The following is a 16,591-nucleotide window of genomic DNA, read 5'->3' as shown; positions in this document are numbered from 1 at the left end:
TAAATGGTGCCGTGGTGTTTTCATCTACAGTGTGGCCAGACATTTTCTACCAGGACAGCACGGCATTTCAGACCATGGTCCTAAGCTAAGTAAAACTTTTTTTGCTTTTCCTGTGCACAGTGATGGGTATATTACCCTTTTGATAATTACATTTCAGTGGTGGTAAAGTTTTTTTTACCAGTGATAGTACATATGTGACTGATAAGAAAGTCACTCCATAAATAATATTGAAAATAAATTTTAACTCAATATTTATCAGATTACAGATACAATAGAACTCTGCTCAGAGACATGAAGGCTGATCTCTCTGACTCACCCACCAAGTCATGTGTTCATAAATTATTCTGTTGCTAGCTATTGCAGCTATGCTAAAGCTTCTGTCACAAATTTTATGGTACAAAAAATGTTAGTACTTAGCTTGGACAGATAACTGGTTCTTATGTGCCATGTTTCGGTACTGCGTCAGGGAACCGACAAACAAATACAGTTTAAACTGGAGGTGAAGTCACTGAAACAGAGATAGACATATATTAAAACTAATACGTTTAATGAAACAATCATCTTAAAAAAGACCTATCTTTACTTTACAAAGACTATATATGGCTCCATCTAAAGGAACGCACTCACCACTATATATTAAGCACAGTTTAAAGTTGCCATTCAAACCTTGTTGCTTTTAATGGTTCAAACAGTGGACTGAACTACGGATGAACTATTTAAAGGATATCTCATACCGGTGTAAACCAACATCAGGACGTGAGGACGTAAAAAACACATCCCTCTACTCACTCAAACTTCAGAGTGTCACATGACACCAAATAAACATGCAACCTTCATTCAAAACGTGAATAAAATACACTGATTGACTATCTTTATGAATACCACTATAGACACCCACTGACTACCCGATAGCATAAACAGTAAACATCGGCAAGATTTGTACCAAGCCAACCCGAATATCAAAGTAGAGATCTGAATACAGCAAAACATGAGACTGAAAATTACTGATTGTGTGCCCTATAGTTTGAAAGCAATCTACAAAAAAGCCCTCCACTCTATCTCACTATTCAACCCCTGGGGGAACAAGTTTCAAGTTTCATGTTTATTTATTCATTTGATGAATCGCCTATTAAAATTGCTAGGCGATGTACAAAATCCAAGTAGAGAATAATACAGAGAAACTAACATTTTAACAATATAATACATAAAATACAAACATGAAGCGGGAGGGGAAAAATTAAAGGTTACAATCTTAAATTTGGTAGAAAAAAGATAAAACAAAAGGTAAGGGGTTATTAATCCAAAGCACAGTTAAAAGAATCTCTAAAGTATGTAAAAGTTTTAGATGTTAAAAGCGTCATTAAATAGATAAGTTTTTTAAAATTTTTTAAATGTTACGATGTCGTTTTCAGTTCTAATATATTGAGGGAGGGCGTTCCACCATTGTGGTCCCATCACTGTGAACATATCTGCTCTCCTTGTACCTATGATTTTCAAAGAGGGTACTGAAAGCAGATTTTGACCAGATGATCGAAGTGGACGTTGAGTACTGTGTGGGATTAGAGATCTAGAAATAAATTGTGGTTCATTAGATGCTAATGTTTTGAAAATAAGTAACATTATTTTGAAGATAATTCTATGGCCGATTGGCAGCCAGTGGGCGTCTTTTAGTAATGGGGAAACATGGTCATATTTTCTTGCGTTATATATTAATTTAATGGCCGTATTTTGAATTAACTGCAGTACCTAAATTACAGATCCACCTTTGTTCTAATGCATATAATCTAGCTTTAAGGTCACCTCCCCTCGGGAGTGTAGGCACGTCCAAAATGGAAAAACGCAAAGAAAAAATTGGATGTTTGGCTGCAAGCCAATGATGAGTAAGCGGGGCTTCCAAAACCTCCTTCCCTATCCTACTGATATGTTCCCCTATTCTTACTCGTATACTTCTGATTTGTTTGTCAGTTCCCTGACGCAATACCGAAACGTGGCACGTCGGAACCAGTTATCTGTCCAAGCTAAGTACTAACATTTTTTGTACCATAAAATTTGTGACAGAAGCTTTAGCATAGCTGCAATAGCTAGCAACAGAATAATTTATGAACACACGACTTGGAGTGAATTTCTATTGAACACTGCAATGATTGGTGGGTGAGGCAGAGAGATCAGCCTTCATGTCTCTGAACAGAGTTCTATTGTATTTGTAATCTGATAAATATTGAGTTAAAATTTATTTTCAATATTATTTATAGAGTGACTTTCTTATCAGTCACAGTTACTTCTTTTGTCACTCAACAACAACAACACTACAGTTGAGTTAATTACCCCTTCAGTGTTTAGTGATAGTACATAAGCAGCTTGGACTTTAAACAGTATTGAAGTTGTTTACTGCTGCATTGAAATTTTTGAGGCTTTTTCTCCACTGGTTTGTGAAATGGTTATCGGGGGAGTGTAACCCATCTCTGGTGAGTAATATTTTGTAGTTAAATTTTGGGATTTTTTTTCTATTACTCTTAGTTTTTTTCTTGTGAGACAGAGATGTTTAAATACCTACATGGTGTAAATGTGCATGAGTTGAGTCTCATTTGAAAGGAAGCTTTGGAATGTGAGGGCTTAGGATGAAGTTAATGCTGATAGGCTCAGGAGTAATCTATGGAAATACTTTTTTTTACAGAAAGGGTGGTAGATGTGTGGAACAGTCTCCCAGAGGAAGTAGTGGAGACAGAGACTGTCTGAATTCAAGAAGGTGTAGGATAGGCACGTGAGATCTCTTAGAGAGAGGAAGAGTTAATGGTTATTGCGGATGGGCAGACTAGATGGGCCATTTGGCCTTTATCTACCATTATGTTTCTAATACTATACCCCATACTAGGCCATACCATTAGGGTTACCAGATTTTCAGTTTGCAAAATCCGGACCCCTAGACCCGCCCAATTCCACCACCATTACACCCTCAAACCTACCCTAGTCCCACCCCCAATGCCTGCTCTCGTCAGGCAGGAGGTCTGCTCACGTTCAATTTTTCGTATCACATAGCCGGCTTTATCTCTACTAGCTAACCTTTGAATTTTCAATGGAGAGGTTCCTAAAGCAGTCAAGCTTTGATCAACTGCATCGGAGATGCTGATATCAAAATTGTCTGAAGATGAAGATGCTGCAGTAGCTTCACTCATTGAAACGTATTGGGCTTTGCACCTACTGCAAAGTTTCTGACCTGGCTTGATATTTATTTTTGCCACTTTTCTAAAATCATTAGACATGGCAAGATCGACTTTTAACAATCCACTTTGAACAATGTGATTTTTCTTTTCAAATGGATTACAACATGATGTTTGCTTTAATTTGTATTTGTCGAGATACTTTGCTTTGTGGTGGAGGCAGATTTGGTCTTTATCCATCAGTTCAACTTCAGAGCGCCGAGTGATAAGCAATTTTTCATTGGTTGACAAATTATGTAAAAAAATGAGCCCACATTTTTTAGAATAAAATGTGCCGTCATGACACTTTGACAACAATTTTTGCCCAATGGCACAGTCTGGCAGAAAAGGATTATTATTAGTCGATTCGTTGGCATCCATTTTAAACTGAATTAATAATAATGTGGATCTGAAAAAGAAAACAAGTTGTAATTTGTGATCTGCATGCAACAAAATTATCACCTCAATTTCTAGTTAGGAATAATCATTAATTAAGAACACTATAATTGTACCCAAAGCTTGAGTAAAAATAAACAGGGAAAAACAGTGTGAAAAGTGACATAATTGTAAGTTGAAACGTAGGCCGTTGCCATGGTGACATCTCCCAACTTTGTCCCCCTTTTTCGGGCATTGCTAACCTGCGTTGAAAAATGAAGCCCAATTTTCTAGGGGGTTTGAAATATGCTCTTTCTAATGAGACTGATTTGAAAGAGTTTCTGAAAGGTATTTTTCTGTAAAAGCAGGCTGAAAATACCCTATTTTTGGCCTTTTTACACAAATTAGCAACTTTACACTTAATTTGTAAACTAATGGAAAGAGCTTGGAGGTTGAAATTGTACTTTTGAAAACAACGTTGTACTGAGACATTATGCGCCAAATTTCGCATTTATTACTCAATTATTGTGGGAGCTAAGTAATGTCAAACTTTGACTTTTTTGGGAGCACTAATTTTTTCGGCCAAGTTTACTGTAATTCAGCCATTCACTCAGTGCTCGACAAAAATTATTATTGGTAGCACTGAATAGAGCTCCAAAAGTTGTGCAGGGTAGCTAAGTTTCAGTTTTTTTGGAAACATAGCTCGTGAGATATTGTGTCTCAGAGTTGTCAGAATGTCACTGTCATACTGTATGTCATTGCAGTATGGGGTCAAACAAATGGCTATATCTCCACAAATATTCCACAGGCGAAACTAAAACTTTACCAAAGTTCGTTTGATACATGTGGGACTTTGTGCATAAAGTTTTATCAAAATCTGTGATGGTCATGCAAGGAGCCCTTGATCACTTGACATGGAATAACCCCCGACAGTGATTTGTTCCAAGCTTTTCAAAACCCAAAGTGGAAATCTGGTAACCCTACATACCATAAACTGTTCCAAACTAACGGATATGTGGTAGGTAAAGCGGCAAAGCATGAGCGTACTCAGGTGTGGCGTGCCAAGTTTACACTTAAATTTCTGCCGGATTTTTTCATTTAAAGTATTAGAGTATTTCTTTGATTTTTTTTTTCTGGTTGTTTAAATTCCAGTTAAGAGTCTACTGTGTTACTATGTTAAAATTCATTAATTTCCCCTTAAAGCAGTGCTCTTCAATGAAAGGCCTGTTCACTACACTCTGCCTTTCTATCTAAGCTTGTGCCAGAAAGGGGGAAGTGGATGGGGGGGAAGAACCACATGTGTGAAGGACAAGGTAGTTTCAATAAAAGAAGAGAATGCTTTTGGAAATATCCACCTCCATGAGAATACCCTTAATGAAAAATTTGAATGCAGCTGGAAGGTGTGGATTTGATTGACACATGCTAGTGAGTAGTGTCATGGCCCTGCATTGAAAGATGTGTGGTGGCTCTCCTTCAGTTCATTTGGATGCAGTGACCTCAGCCTATGAAATAGTAAGTGAAAATCACTGCCTTAAAACATACTCATCCTGCCAAACTGAGCAACAGGTTAACTTTTTTGCACTGACGTTGTTTTGGGACAAACAATTTTCACAATATAGAAATATTGTGATACAGTGCCTAAACATAGTGTTTTCTTTCATTCCACGGGCATGTGTAAAAGAAGCTTGGCAAATCTTAAGGTACCTAAATATAATGTGTTGCAATGGCTAGCAGAAACCCAATTTTCCTAAGGTATCGCAAACACACGACTCCCAGTCCCAGCTATGCCAACCACCGACTTTTAGTTCCTGCGCATGCGTCCTGCATCAATTGCGCTTCCACACGCGCAGAGTCGTTACAAGGCGCATGCCCTACGTATAACCAATCAGCTTTCCTTCTCTGTTCCCCCCCCTTTACTTCCGCCTTTTCCCAGCATGCCTCGCGAGAGCAGATCCGCGACGGCGGCGGCGGCCATGTTGTGATTTTTGTTTTGCTGCGGAGGTCGGGGTATGTGAGTAGGTAAACTCATTGGCGCACGGAGGTCGAATTTGTTCCTGGACACCTCCCGCTGTCCCTGCGCTGTGGATGCGTTGCGATCACTGAAGCTTGCTCTGGAAATATGGCTGCCACGGTAGGAGGTATGGATCCGGGGAACGCGGGTAGGCGAAGGGAATCTGCGCTCACCGGCACGGGGAGGGGGCAGGGCCCCGGTGCGGCTCGGCCCTGCAGTCATTAGCTACTAGCGGGGAGATTACCGCTGTTCAATGATTCCACGAGAATTGTCGCTTTGTTTTCCTTTTCTGTGTTTCTTCCGAGAGGCTTTGGACTCAAGATCTTTTGCAGACCGCCTGACAGAAGGGGAACATAGATTGTGATATTGGTGGATTTCTGTCTCCAGGAAAGCCTACCTTTAAAATTGCTTGTTTGTAGCGTTATGGCAGACAAGTTTCACTGATAGCTATGAAATATGCTATTGCTTTTTTTTACCGCACACTCGCCTCCTGTGGATTGCTTGACAGAAATACTTCACCTGTTTTGGGAAAGAATGTAATTAAGTGACACATGTGTTATGACTTGTTCTTATTTTGTTTCCATGTGAAAGATGGTTATAATGCATTAGATTTTAAGTGCTTTAGGAAGGTAGTCATCAGGTAGACAATGTTTTGATTGATTGAGGCATTCTAGTTTTTTCTATCTAAATTGTTTTAAAAATGGTATTTAAATAACGCTGAAAACCATACTAAAATAAAAGCTCATTATTTCTTTTGATTGCTTGGGGGTAGATTCTTCTGATAAGTTTGAGATTTTTTTTTTTTTTTTTTTTAGAATGTCTAGGGTTACTTGGTCCCCAGATAAAGTAATTGCTGCAGACTGGCAGGAGACCACTTGTCACTTTGCATACACCATAGTGTCTTTCTGCTTTTTCTTTTAACTACCCAGTTGTCTTGTTCTAGAATGGATCTACAGCCTTTCGAGTCCCTTAGGTCATTAACATTTATCAACCTTAACTTAATTGAATTATTAACATGCTTGAGTTGGTAGGTTGGTTCTGTTTTAACAGGTAGATGTGTCCTAGATTTATTGCATTATATTATGTGAAGACTTGCAGTTTCTCCCTGTTTAGAGCATGAAATAGAAAAATAAAAATGACAACTCCTTGTATGCTGCTAGATAAACCTAAGATTCGATCAGTGTATCGACCATATGGGTACAGTTTAGTCATGCCTGATTCAGGGAAAATATTTTCAATTTGATTCACTTTTTCCACCCAATTGGGCATTTTTGTTTTTTTTTTTTCAAATGTCCTGGTGGGTTTTTGTAGTCTTTCCACCCCCCCTTTGCCCTCTCCAATCCCACACTGGTGCTATGGTGTTAACAAAATAAACAAAAAATTATTTTTCTCTTTCTGTTAGGTCCTAACTCACGTTAGCTGTCTAATACCAGCTCTGGCAGGATACACATTAGAGAATGACACAGTGAAGAAAACCGTGGGAGGGGGGGCACAGTTTACCTGCAACTACAGTGACATTAAAGCCTGAGTCGCCGCAGGCACAGAGACAAAACTTTTCACCGCCCGCGGGATCAGTGACAAGCCTTGTCCCCACAATCGAAAGCACCCCTTCACTGCTTACCGCTTTTTGCCGTGTAATCGACTCATTGTGGGTGGCCCTTATAAGTTCAGGCGGCCATGTTGTCCTCGTCAATGCTGTGCCGTCTTTGTGTTCACTTCAGTTCTGCCTTTGCCTTTACTCCTCCCCCTAAAGCTCCCAATTGGGTCTGCTCCCTTCTCTTCCACCCACAGTAACAATCACCGGCAGGGCCTCTGGGTCCCCAGCCCACGGGGATAGTAGGTGGAGGGCAGCAGACGTTGCTGCCTCCACAGCCCGAGCCCACCAACGACAGTGGAGGCGATGGAGAGAGAGAGACAACAATGGTAGAGGGAATGATTTTATTTTTTAATTTAGTGATTGATTTACATCTGTTGTCTGTTCAGGAAGAAATGCATTTTGTTTCTTTTCCTCTGGGGTTGTACTACATGCAGGGTCTTGCATCTTAGGGTTTGTTTGTATATATTAGTACTTTTAGTTTTTGGTCCCGTATTTGCATGGGGTTATCTGTGTTCTGATAGGAATGAATATTGAGAAGCATACAGTGTGCTTTGTGTAGTTTAATTTTTTGGTTAACCATTATGTGTTAATACGATTATATTGTGTGTGTATATATGAAAATTAATGGAAAAAATGGTATTACAATTAGTACTATTATGGGGGCGGGGTCTGGGGGTGGAGATTTGGTGGAAATGGTCAGGGTCTGGCCCATGACTTAGCCTAGTGTTCTTCAACTGCTGGTCCGTGGACTGGTGCTGGTCCACAAAATAATTATTTTATTTCCACCGGTCCATAGGTGTCAAAAGGTTGAAGAACACTGATCTAAATAGCTTGCAGTGCTGCAGTACAAACTTCTGACCCAGGGGTGCCCACACTTTTTTGGCTTGCGAGCTACTTTTAAAATGACCAAGTCAAAATGATTTACCAACAATAAAATAAAAAAACAAACAAACCCCACTAAGCACACTGTACGCAGAGAAAATGTTAATTATCATTTATATTTGGTTTTTTTCCAAAGAGGTCAAGGCAGATGACTTTAAAACATGCAATGTCACCTCAGTAACAACTATACAAAAATAGACAAATATACCCCCTCCCCTTTTACTAAACCGCAATAGCAGTTTTTAGCACAGGGAGCTGCATTGAATGCCCCGCGCTGCTCCTGATGCTCATAGGCTCCTTTCGCTAAAAACCACTGTCACAGTTTAGTAAAAGGGGGCCATAGATGACAGATATAAATTCGGACACATTTTGATCACTAAATTTAAAATAAAAAATAATTTTTCCTACCTTTGCTGTCTGGTGATTTCATGAGTCTCTGGTTGCACTTCCTTCTTGTCTGTAAAGCCAATATTTCTTTCTTTCTGTCTCTCCTCCAGACCTCATGCCATTCCCCCAACCAACATCTCTCTCTGTCCCTCCATGAGTCCAACTTTTTCTTCCTCTCTCCCTGCCCCTCCCCTTTTTCGCTTACGCTTTCTCTCTCCCAGCCTGCCTTTCTTTCTCTCCCTGCCCCCTTTCTTCCTGTCTTTCTCTCTCCCTGTCCCCTCTTTATTTCTGTCTTTCTCTCTCCCTGTCCCCTCTTTATTTCTGTCTTTATTTCTGTCAACCTGCCCAACCCCCCAGTCATTGTCGCCACCGATTTCTCCCTGCTTCCCCGATGCCAGGCCAGGCATGTACAAGTGCCGGGCTCACGAGCCTTTCCCCCCGATGTCAATTCTGATGTCAGAGAGGAAGTTCCAGGCCAGCCAGGCAGCAAGTTGCTGCCCTGGAACTTCCTCGGGGAGGGAGGGGAGACTGTGGACCCGGCGCTTCTATGTGCCTGACGTTGGGGAAGCAGGGAGAACAGAACACAAAGGCAACACGAGTCTATCGCGGAGCCTGGAATATGCTCTGCAATCAACTTGCATTGCCTTTGCAGTCTACTGGTCGATTGCACACCCCCCTTTACAAAAGCGTAGCTTGGTTTTTAGCAACGGTAGTGGTTCTGACGCTCTTAGAAATTCTCTGAATATCGGAGCTGTTACTGCCGTGGCTGGCGCTAAAAACTGCACTACACTTTTGTTAAAAAAAAAAAGGGGGGGGGTAGATACCAATCAAAAGTCAAGAGCTAGTAGGAAAATTCTTTACTTAAAAAAAAATAAAATAAAATTCTGTTTTCTTCTTGTCTCCTCTAATTCTTTTCTTCAGCAGCTTAATGGCTGCTTCTGTACCTGTTCCTGGCAGCCACTAATTCACTTTCTGTCCATCTGCAGAATGATAAATTTGATTTCAGAATTTATTTTTTATACTTTGTCATTAGTTCAGTTTGCAGTTTATTCAAACTTGATATACCATCATGCTAGTGCAGATTTAGGTAGTTTGCAATAAAGCATAATAGTATATTCCTTCGCAACAGCAGCAGATGAATCCAGAGACCAATGGGATAGCACACATCTACCAGCAGGTGGAGCTAAAGAAACTGATTAACAGGAGGTCCTATTGGCTGGCACTCTTCCTGTATCTTCAGTATGCTTTATCTCCCAGCAGGTGATGGTCGCTATTCAACTAGCTCCTGGATTCTGGCTGTGACTGGACAATTAATTTTCTTCTGTTGAGAGTGCTCTTCAGTGAGACAGGGGTGTCCAGCTGAACGATGCCGACTTTGGGATTTACACTTGTGCCCCCACATGTCACTGCTCCACTCTCCCCTCCAGTGGATTGAGGGGTATTGATGATTCTCTCAATTTTTCTTCTTTCCACTTAAAAAAGAAAAAAAGGAGAGAACAAAGTTGCTGTAGATGGACTATGCTTATCTGACAGTGTACAGTCTACATACAACAGGGGTGCCCACACTTTTTGGGCTTGCGAGCTACTTTTAAAATGACCAAGTTAAAATGATCTACCAACAATAAAATTTTAAAAACACAAAGCACACTGTACGCAGAGAAAATGTTAATTATCATTATATTCCGTGGATTTTCAAAGAGGTCAAGGCAGCTGACTATGCAATGTCACCTCAGTAACAACTAAACAGCGATAGCGGTTTTTAGCGTAGGGAGCTGCACTGAATGCCCTGCGCTGCTCTCAATGCTCATAGGCTTCCTGCGCTAAAAACCGCTATTGCGGTTTAGTAAAAGGGGGCCATAGTGCAAAATATAGACAGCAGATAAAAATTCTCAAAACGGACATATTATGATCACTAAATTGAAAATAAAATCATTTTTCCTACCTTTTTTGTCTGGTGATTTTAGCTGTCAAATTTCAGACCATTCTTCAAGCTTTGCCAGGTCTTTCTTCATGTTATTCACACCATCAGGGGTGTCTACTCTATTGCAGATTTTCGTAACATCCACAAAGAGGCAAATCTTGCCCGACAACCCTTCAGCAATATTGTTTATAAAAATGTTAAAAAGAACAGGCCCAAGAACAGAACCTTGAGGCACACCACTGGTAACATCTATTTCCTCAGAGCGATCTCCCTTGATCACTACCCTCTGTCGCCTTCCACTCAACCAGTTCTTGACCCAGCTCGTCACTTTGGGACCCATCCTAAGGGCAATCAGTTTATTAGATGTCTGTGTGGAACACTGTCAAAGGCTTTGCTAAAATCTAAATACACCACATCTAGCGCACATCTTCTATCCAGTTCTCTGGTCACCCAGTCAAAGAAATTGATCAGATTTGTCTGACAAGACCTACCTCTAGTGAATCCATGTTGCCTCTGGTCCTGTAATCCAGAAACTTGACCATTCTCTATTTTAAAAGTGCTTCCATTAATTTGCTTACCACAGAAGTCAGACTTACCAGCCTTTAATTCTCTACTTCTTCCTTATTCCATTTTTGTGGAGAGGGACCACATCTGCCTTTCTCCAGTCCTCCAGGACCACTCCTGACTTTAGAGACTCGTTGAAAAGGTTAGTCAGGTGAGCTACCAGAACTTCCCTAAGTTCCTTCGCTTTGTCTACCTTTATTTTAGCTAGCTCCTCACAAACACAACCCTCTGAAAATTGATCAGGGTCTATTTCTCCTCCAGCCCTATTCACATTTGTCTTCTGTGGTCCTGCTCCCGACGCTTCAGCCGTGAACACAGAACAGAAATATTTGTTAAGCAATTCGGCCTTTTCTTTATCAGCTTCTACATATTTCTCCTCTTCACCTTTGAGTCTCACAATGTCAATGAGCGTGTCGTTGGCGTTATGCATGTTTATACGTAATGCGCATGTGGGACGGCGCTCAGATACATGGGCTCGGGGGTTCTCCAATGTGGTGCGGAAGGCTGGCAGACGGCAGAGGCATCTCCCCGAAGAAGCGCTGCCCACAGCTGTACAGGGACCCACAACGTCGTAAGTGCTCATTTATCGGGATGGTGCTCGGTTTGTGAGGCAAGGTTTGCTGGAATGTTTTGCTCGTCTTGCAAAGCACTCGCAAACCACGTTACTCGCAAACTGAGGTTTGACTGTGCTAGTAACTGAAAGAATGAAAACAGAACTTACACTGACAGTACAAAAATCTGTATGATGATGTAGATAACAAGATATCTAATGAAAACAAACAAACCACAATTCTCTTGCACTAGTAACATAGTAACATAGTAGATGACGGCAGATAAAGACCCGAATGGTCCATCCAATCTGCCCAACCTGATTCAATTTAAAATTTTTTTTTTTTTTTTTTTTTTTTTTTTCTTCTTAGCTATTTCTGGGCGAGAATCCAAAGCTTTACCCGGTACTGTGCTTGGGTTCCAACTGCCGAAATCTCTGTTAAGACTTACTCCAGCCCATCTACACCCTCCCAGCCATTGAAGCCCTCCCCTGCCCATCCTCCTCCAAACGGCCATACACAGACACAGACCGTACAAGTCTGCCCAGTAACTGGCCTAGTTCAATCTTTAATATTATTTTCTGATTCTAAATCTTCTGTGTTCATCCCACGCTTCTTTGAACTCAGTCACAGTTTTACTCTCCACCACCTCTCTCGGGAGCGCATTCCAGGCATCCACCACCCTCTCCGTAAAGTAGAATTTCCTAACATTGCCCCTGAATCTACCACCCCTCAACCTCAAATTATGTCCTCTGGTTTTACCATTTTCCTTTCTCTGGAAAAGATTTTGTTCTACGTTAATACCCTTTAAGTATTTGAACGTCTGAATCATATCTCCCCTGTCTCTCCTTTCCTCTAGGGTATACATATTCAGGGCTTCCAGTCTCTCCTCATATGTCTTCTGGTGCAAGCCTCCTATCATTTTCGTCGCCCTCCTCTGGACCGCCTCAAGTCTTCTTACGTCTTTCGCCAGATACGGTCTCCAAAACTGAACACAATACTCCAAGTGGGGCCTCACCAATGACCTGTACAGGGGCATCAACACCTTCTTTCTTCTACTGACTACACCTCTCTTTATACAGCCCAGAATCCTTCTGGCAGCAGCCACTGCCTTGTCACACTGTTTTTTCGCCTTTAGATCTTCGGACACTATCACCCCAAGGTCCCTCTCCCCGTCCGTGCATATCAGCTTCTCTCCTCCCAGCATATACGGTTCCTTCCTATTATTAATCCCCAAATGCATTACTCTGCATTTCTTTGCATTGAATTTTAGTTGCCAGGCATTAGACCATTCCTCTAACTTTTGCAGATCCTTTTTCATATTTTCCACTCCCTCTTCGGTGTCTACTCTGTTACAAATCTTGGTATCATCTGCAAAAAGGCACACTTTTCCTTCTAACCCTTCAGCAATGTCACTTACATACATATTGAACAGGATTGGCCCCAGCACCGAACCCTGAGGGACTCCACTAGTCACCTTTCCTTCCTTCGAGCGACTTCCATTAACCACCACCCTCTGGCGTCTGTCTGACAGCCAGTTTCTGACCCAGTTCACCACTTTGGGTCCTAACTTCAGCCCTTCAAGTTTGTTCAACAGCCTCCTATGAGGAACTGTATCAAAGGCTTTGCTGAAATCCAAATAAATTACATCTAGCATATGTCCTCGATCCAGCTCTCTGGTCACCCAATCAAAAAATTCAATCAGGTTCGTTTGGCACGATTTACCTTTTGTAAAGCCATGTTGCCTCGGATCCTGTAACCCATTAGATTCAAGGAAATACACTATCCTTTCTTTCAGCAACACTTCCATTATTTTTCCAACAACTGAAGTGAGGCTCACCGGCCTGTAGTTTCCTGCTTCATCCCTGTGACCACTTTTATGAATAGGGACCACATCCGCTCTCCTCCAATCCCCAGGAATCACTCCCGTCTCCAGAGATTTGTTGAACAAGTCTTTAATAGGACTCGCCAGAACCTCTCTGAGTTCCCTTAGTATCCTGGGATGGATCCCGTCTGGTCCCATCGCTTTGTCCACCTTCAGTTTTTCAAGTTGCTCATAAACACCCTCCTCCGTGAACGGCGCAGAATCTACTCCATTTTCTCGTGTAACTTTGCCGGACAATCTCGGTCCTTCTCCAGGATTTTCTTCTGTGAACACAGAACAGAAGTATTTGTTTAGCACATTTGCTTTCTCCTCATCACTCTCCACATATTTGTTCCCAGCATCTTTTAGCCTAGCAATTCCATTTTTTATCTTCCTCCTTTCACTAATATATCTGAAAAAATTTTTATCTCCCTTTTTTACATTTTTAGCCATTTGTTCTTCCGCCTGTGCCTTCGCCAAACGTATCTCTCTCTTGGCTTCTTTCAGTTTCACCCTGTAGTCCTTTCTGCTCTCCTCTTCTTGGGTTTTTTTATATTTCATGAACGCCAACTCTTTCGCCTTTATTTTCTCAGCCACTAGGTTGGAGAACCATATCGGCTTCCTTTTTCTCTTGTTTTTATTGATTTTCTTCACATAAAGGTCCGTAGCCATTTTTATCGCTCCTTTCAGCTTAGACCACTGTCTTTCCACTTCTCTTATGTCCTCCCATCCTAACAGCTCTTTCTTCAGGTACTTTCCCATTGCATTAAAGTCCGTACGTTTGAAATCTAGGACTTTAAGTATCGTGCGGCCGCTCTCCACTTTAGCCGTTATATCAAACCAAACCGTTTGATGATCGCTACTACCCAGGTGAGCACCCACTCGAACATTAGAGATACTCTCTCCATTTGTGAGGACCAGATCCAATTTCGCTTTTTCCCTTGTGGGTTCCGTCACCATTTGTCTGAGCAGAGCCTCTTGAAAGGCATCCACAATCTCCCTACTTCTTTCTGATTCCGCAGACGGAACATTCCAGTCCGCATCCGGCAGGTTGAAATCTCCCAACAGCAGAACCTCCTCTTTCCTTCCAAACTTTTGGATATCCACAATCAGATCCTTATCAATTTGCTGCGATTGAGTCGGAGGTCTGTAGACTACACCCACGTAGATAGAAGTTCCATCTTCTCTTTTCAGAGCAATCCATATCGCTTCTTCCTCTCCCCAGGTCCCTTGCATTTCGGTCGCTTGGATATTGATCTTTACATAGAGAGCTACTCCTCCACCTTTATGACCATCTCTGTCCTTCCTAAAAAGATTATATCCCGGTATGTTTGCATCCCATCCATGTGATTCACTGAACCATGTCTCTGTGATAGCAACAATATCTAGATCTGCCTCTAATATCAGGGCTTGCAGATCTGTTTTTGTTCTGAGAGAACTATTCATAATTTTTTTTTTCTAGATGATGACTTTGATCAGCTTGATAAGCCCGGTGCTGAAAGGTCTCGCAGAAGAAGAACTGATGATGATAATGACTGGGACAGGTATTTAAGACACTTTTCACATTTAGTATACATTATATTGATTTACATGAGTTCTCTGCTTGGGATGTGTGTTTTTAATGTATGTGTGAATGACCCAGCAAGAAATGTAGATTGACAGGGTATAAAATTTAAAAATAAATAAATGAAACTGTTGGCTTTGTGCATGATGGTTAATGCTCACTTGGTGGTTAAAACATACAAAATAATAATAATTTTATTCTTTTATACCGCCAAAGCCATGGTAGTTTGAGGCGGTTTACAATAAGAAGTGCTGGACAGTGACATAGTTACAGTGTAGAATCAACGAATATATGTATACAGAATAGGAGAGATAATGAACAAAATAATTCTTAGGTAACAAATCGGTTAAACAGTTTTGTTTTTATTAATTTTCTAAAACTAAGATAGGAAGTGGAATGCATGATAATGTTACCCAGCCAGTCGTTCAGTTTCCCTGCTTGGAAAGCTAGAGTTCTGTCCATGAATCTTTTATGACGGCAGGCCTTTATTGTTGGATGGGTAAACATGTGGATTCTACGTGTGGGCCTAATAGCACAACCCAAATTAAAGTAGGAAACCAGGTACATAGGGGCCAAACCAAAGATTGATTTAAAACAGAGACAAGAAAATTTAAACAAAACTTTTGCTTCCAGGGACAGCCAATGAAGTTTTTGATAATAGGGATTTAAATGTTCCCATTTTTTTAAACCGAAAATCAGTCGTACTGCCGAATTTTGAATAACTCGGAGTCTTTGAAAGGTTTTCTTGAAAGTTCCCAAATAAATGATGTTGCAATAGTCCAGCATGCTTAGAATAGAAGATTGCACCAGTAGACAGAATAATGCTGCATCAAAGTATTTTCTGATGGTTCTTAGTTTCCATAATGTCGAGAAGCATTTTCTAGCCAATAAATCTGTGTGAGTGTCTAAAGTAAGGTATCGATCGAGAGTCACTCCCAGAATTTTTATGGAATCGTCAATAGGGAAGTCCTGTCCATTCAAGGAAATTATTGTATCTTTGATTTTATTTTTTGGGCTCACCAGAAAAAATTTGGTTTAATCTGAGTTGAGTTTCAGTTTGAATTCTGTCATCCATAATTCGATTTGCTTTAGAATAAATGTCAGATGATTCTTTGTCTCAGAAGTCCGCATAGATATAGAATTTGACTTCTACGTTTTGCAAAAGATTCCCCAAAGGGGCAAGGTAGATACTAAACAGAGTGGGGGATAGAGGGGAACCCTGTGGAACTCCGCAAGAGTTTGTCCAGCTGTAGGATTGTTTATTATCACTGTAGACTTGGTAAGGTCGTTAACTCAAAAAACCCTGAAACCAATTTAACACTTTATCCCAGGACAAGCAGGCAGCATATTCTCTACATGTGGGGTGACGTCACCGACGGAGCCCCCTAGCGGACGTTTTCGCAAGCAGACTTGCTTGAAGACCTTCAAGCTTGCGATTGGACCGCACATGCGCGAGTGCCCCTCCCGCCCGACCTAGGGCATGCGTCTCCACAGCGTGGCCTCAGTTCTATGTTTTCTGCGGAGCCAGAAGCAGTGCCCCTCCCGCCCGACCTAGGGCATGCGTCTCCACAGCGTGGCCTCAGTTCTATGTTTTCTGCGGAGCCAGAAGCACTGCTCCCTTACTTTGCGTGATCTCATTGTCCCTCTTTGCACCGCTGCTTATTTGTTTGTTTCGGGTGAG

General features: G+C 41.3%; 2 protein-coding genes across 7 annotated transcripts in view; one reads left to right on the top strand and one right to left on the bottom strand.

Moving 5' to 3' along the window:
• CNPY1 (canopy FGF signaling regulator 1) overlaps nt 1-5,338 on the bottom strand; it is a 164,595-nt gene extending 159,257 nt beyond the window's left edge. Inside the window, exon 1 of the mRNA XM_033931626.1 lies at nt 5,277-5,338. The gene's annotated coding sequence lies outside the window, so the exon portion shown is untranslated. The remainder of the gene's footprint in view (nt 1-5,276) is intronic.
• Nucleotides 5,339-5,496: 158 nt separating this feature from the next.
• The window catches only part of RBM33 (RNA binding motif protein 33), a 406,831-nt gene continuing 395,736 nt past the window's right edge, over nt 5,497-16,591 (top strand). For all 6 annotated transcript variants that reach the window (XR_004538179.1, XR_004538180.1, XM_033931618.1 and 3 more), the window contains exons 1-2: nt 5,497-5,710; nt 14,809-14,890. Coding sequence is in view for 4 of the 6 variants with exons in the window: in XM_033931618.1 (XP_033787509.1) it covers nt 5,692-5,710; nt 14,809-14,890 (101 nt within the window). In the remaining 2 variants the exon portion in view is untranslated. The remainder of the gene's footprint in view (nt 5,711-14,808; nt 14,891-16,591) is intronic.

The sequence above is a fragment of the Geotrypetes seraphini genome, chromosome 2 (assembly GCF_902459505.1).
Source record: "Geotrypetes seraphini chromosome 2, aGeoSer1.1, whole genome shotgun sequence".
Lineage (NCBI taxonomy): Eukaryota > Metazoa > Chordata > Amphibia > Gymnophiona > Dermophiidae > Geotrypetes > Geotrypetes seraphini.
Note: the sequence above shows the minus strand (reverse complement) of the source record. Positions and strands in the feature narration are given on the sequence as shown.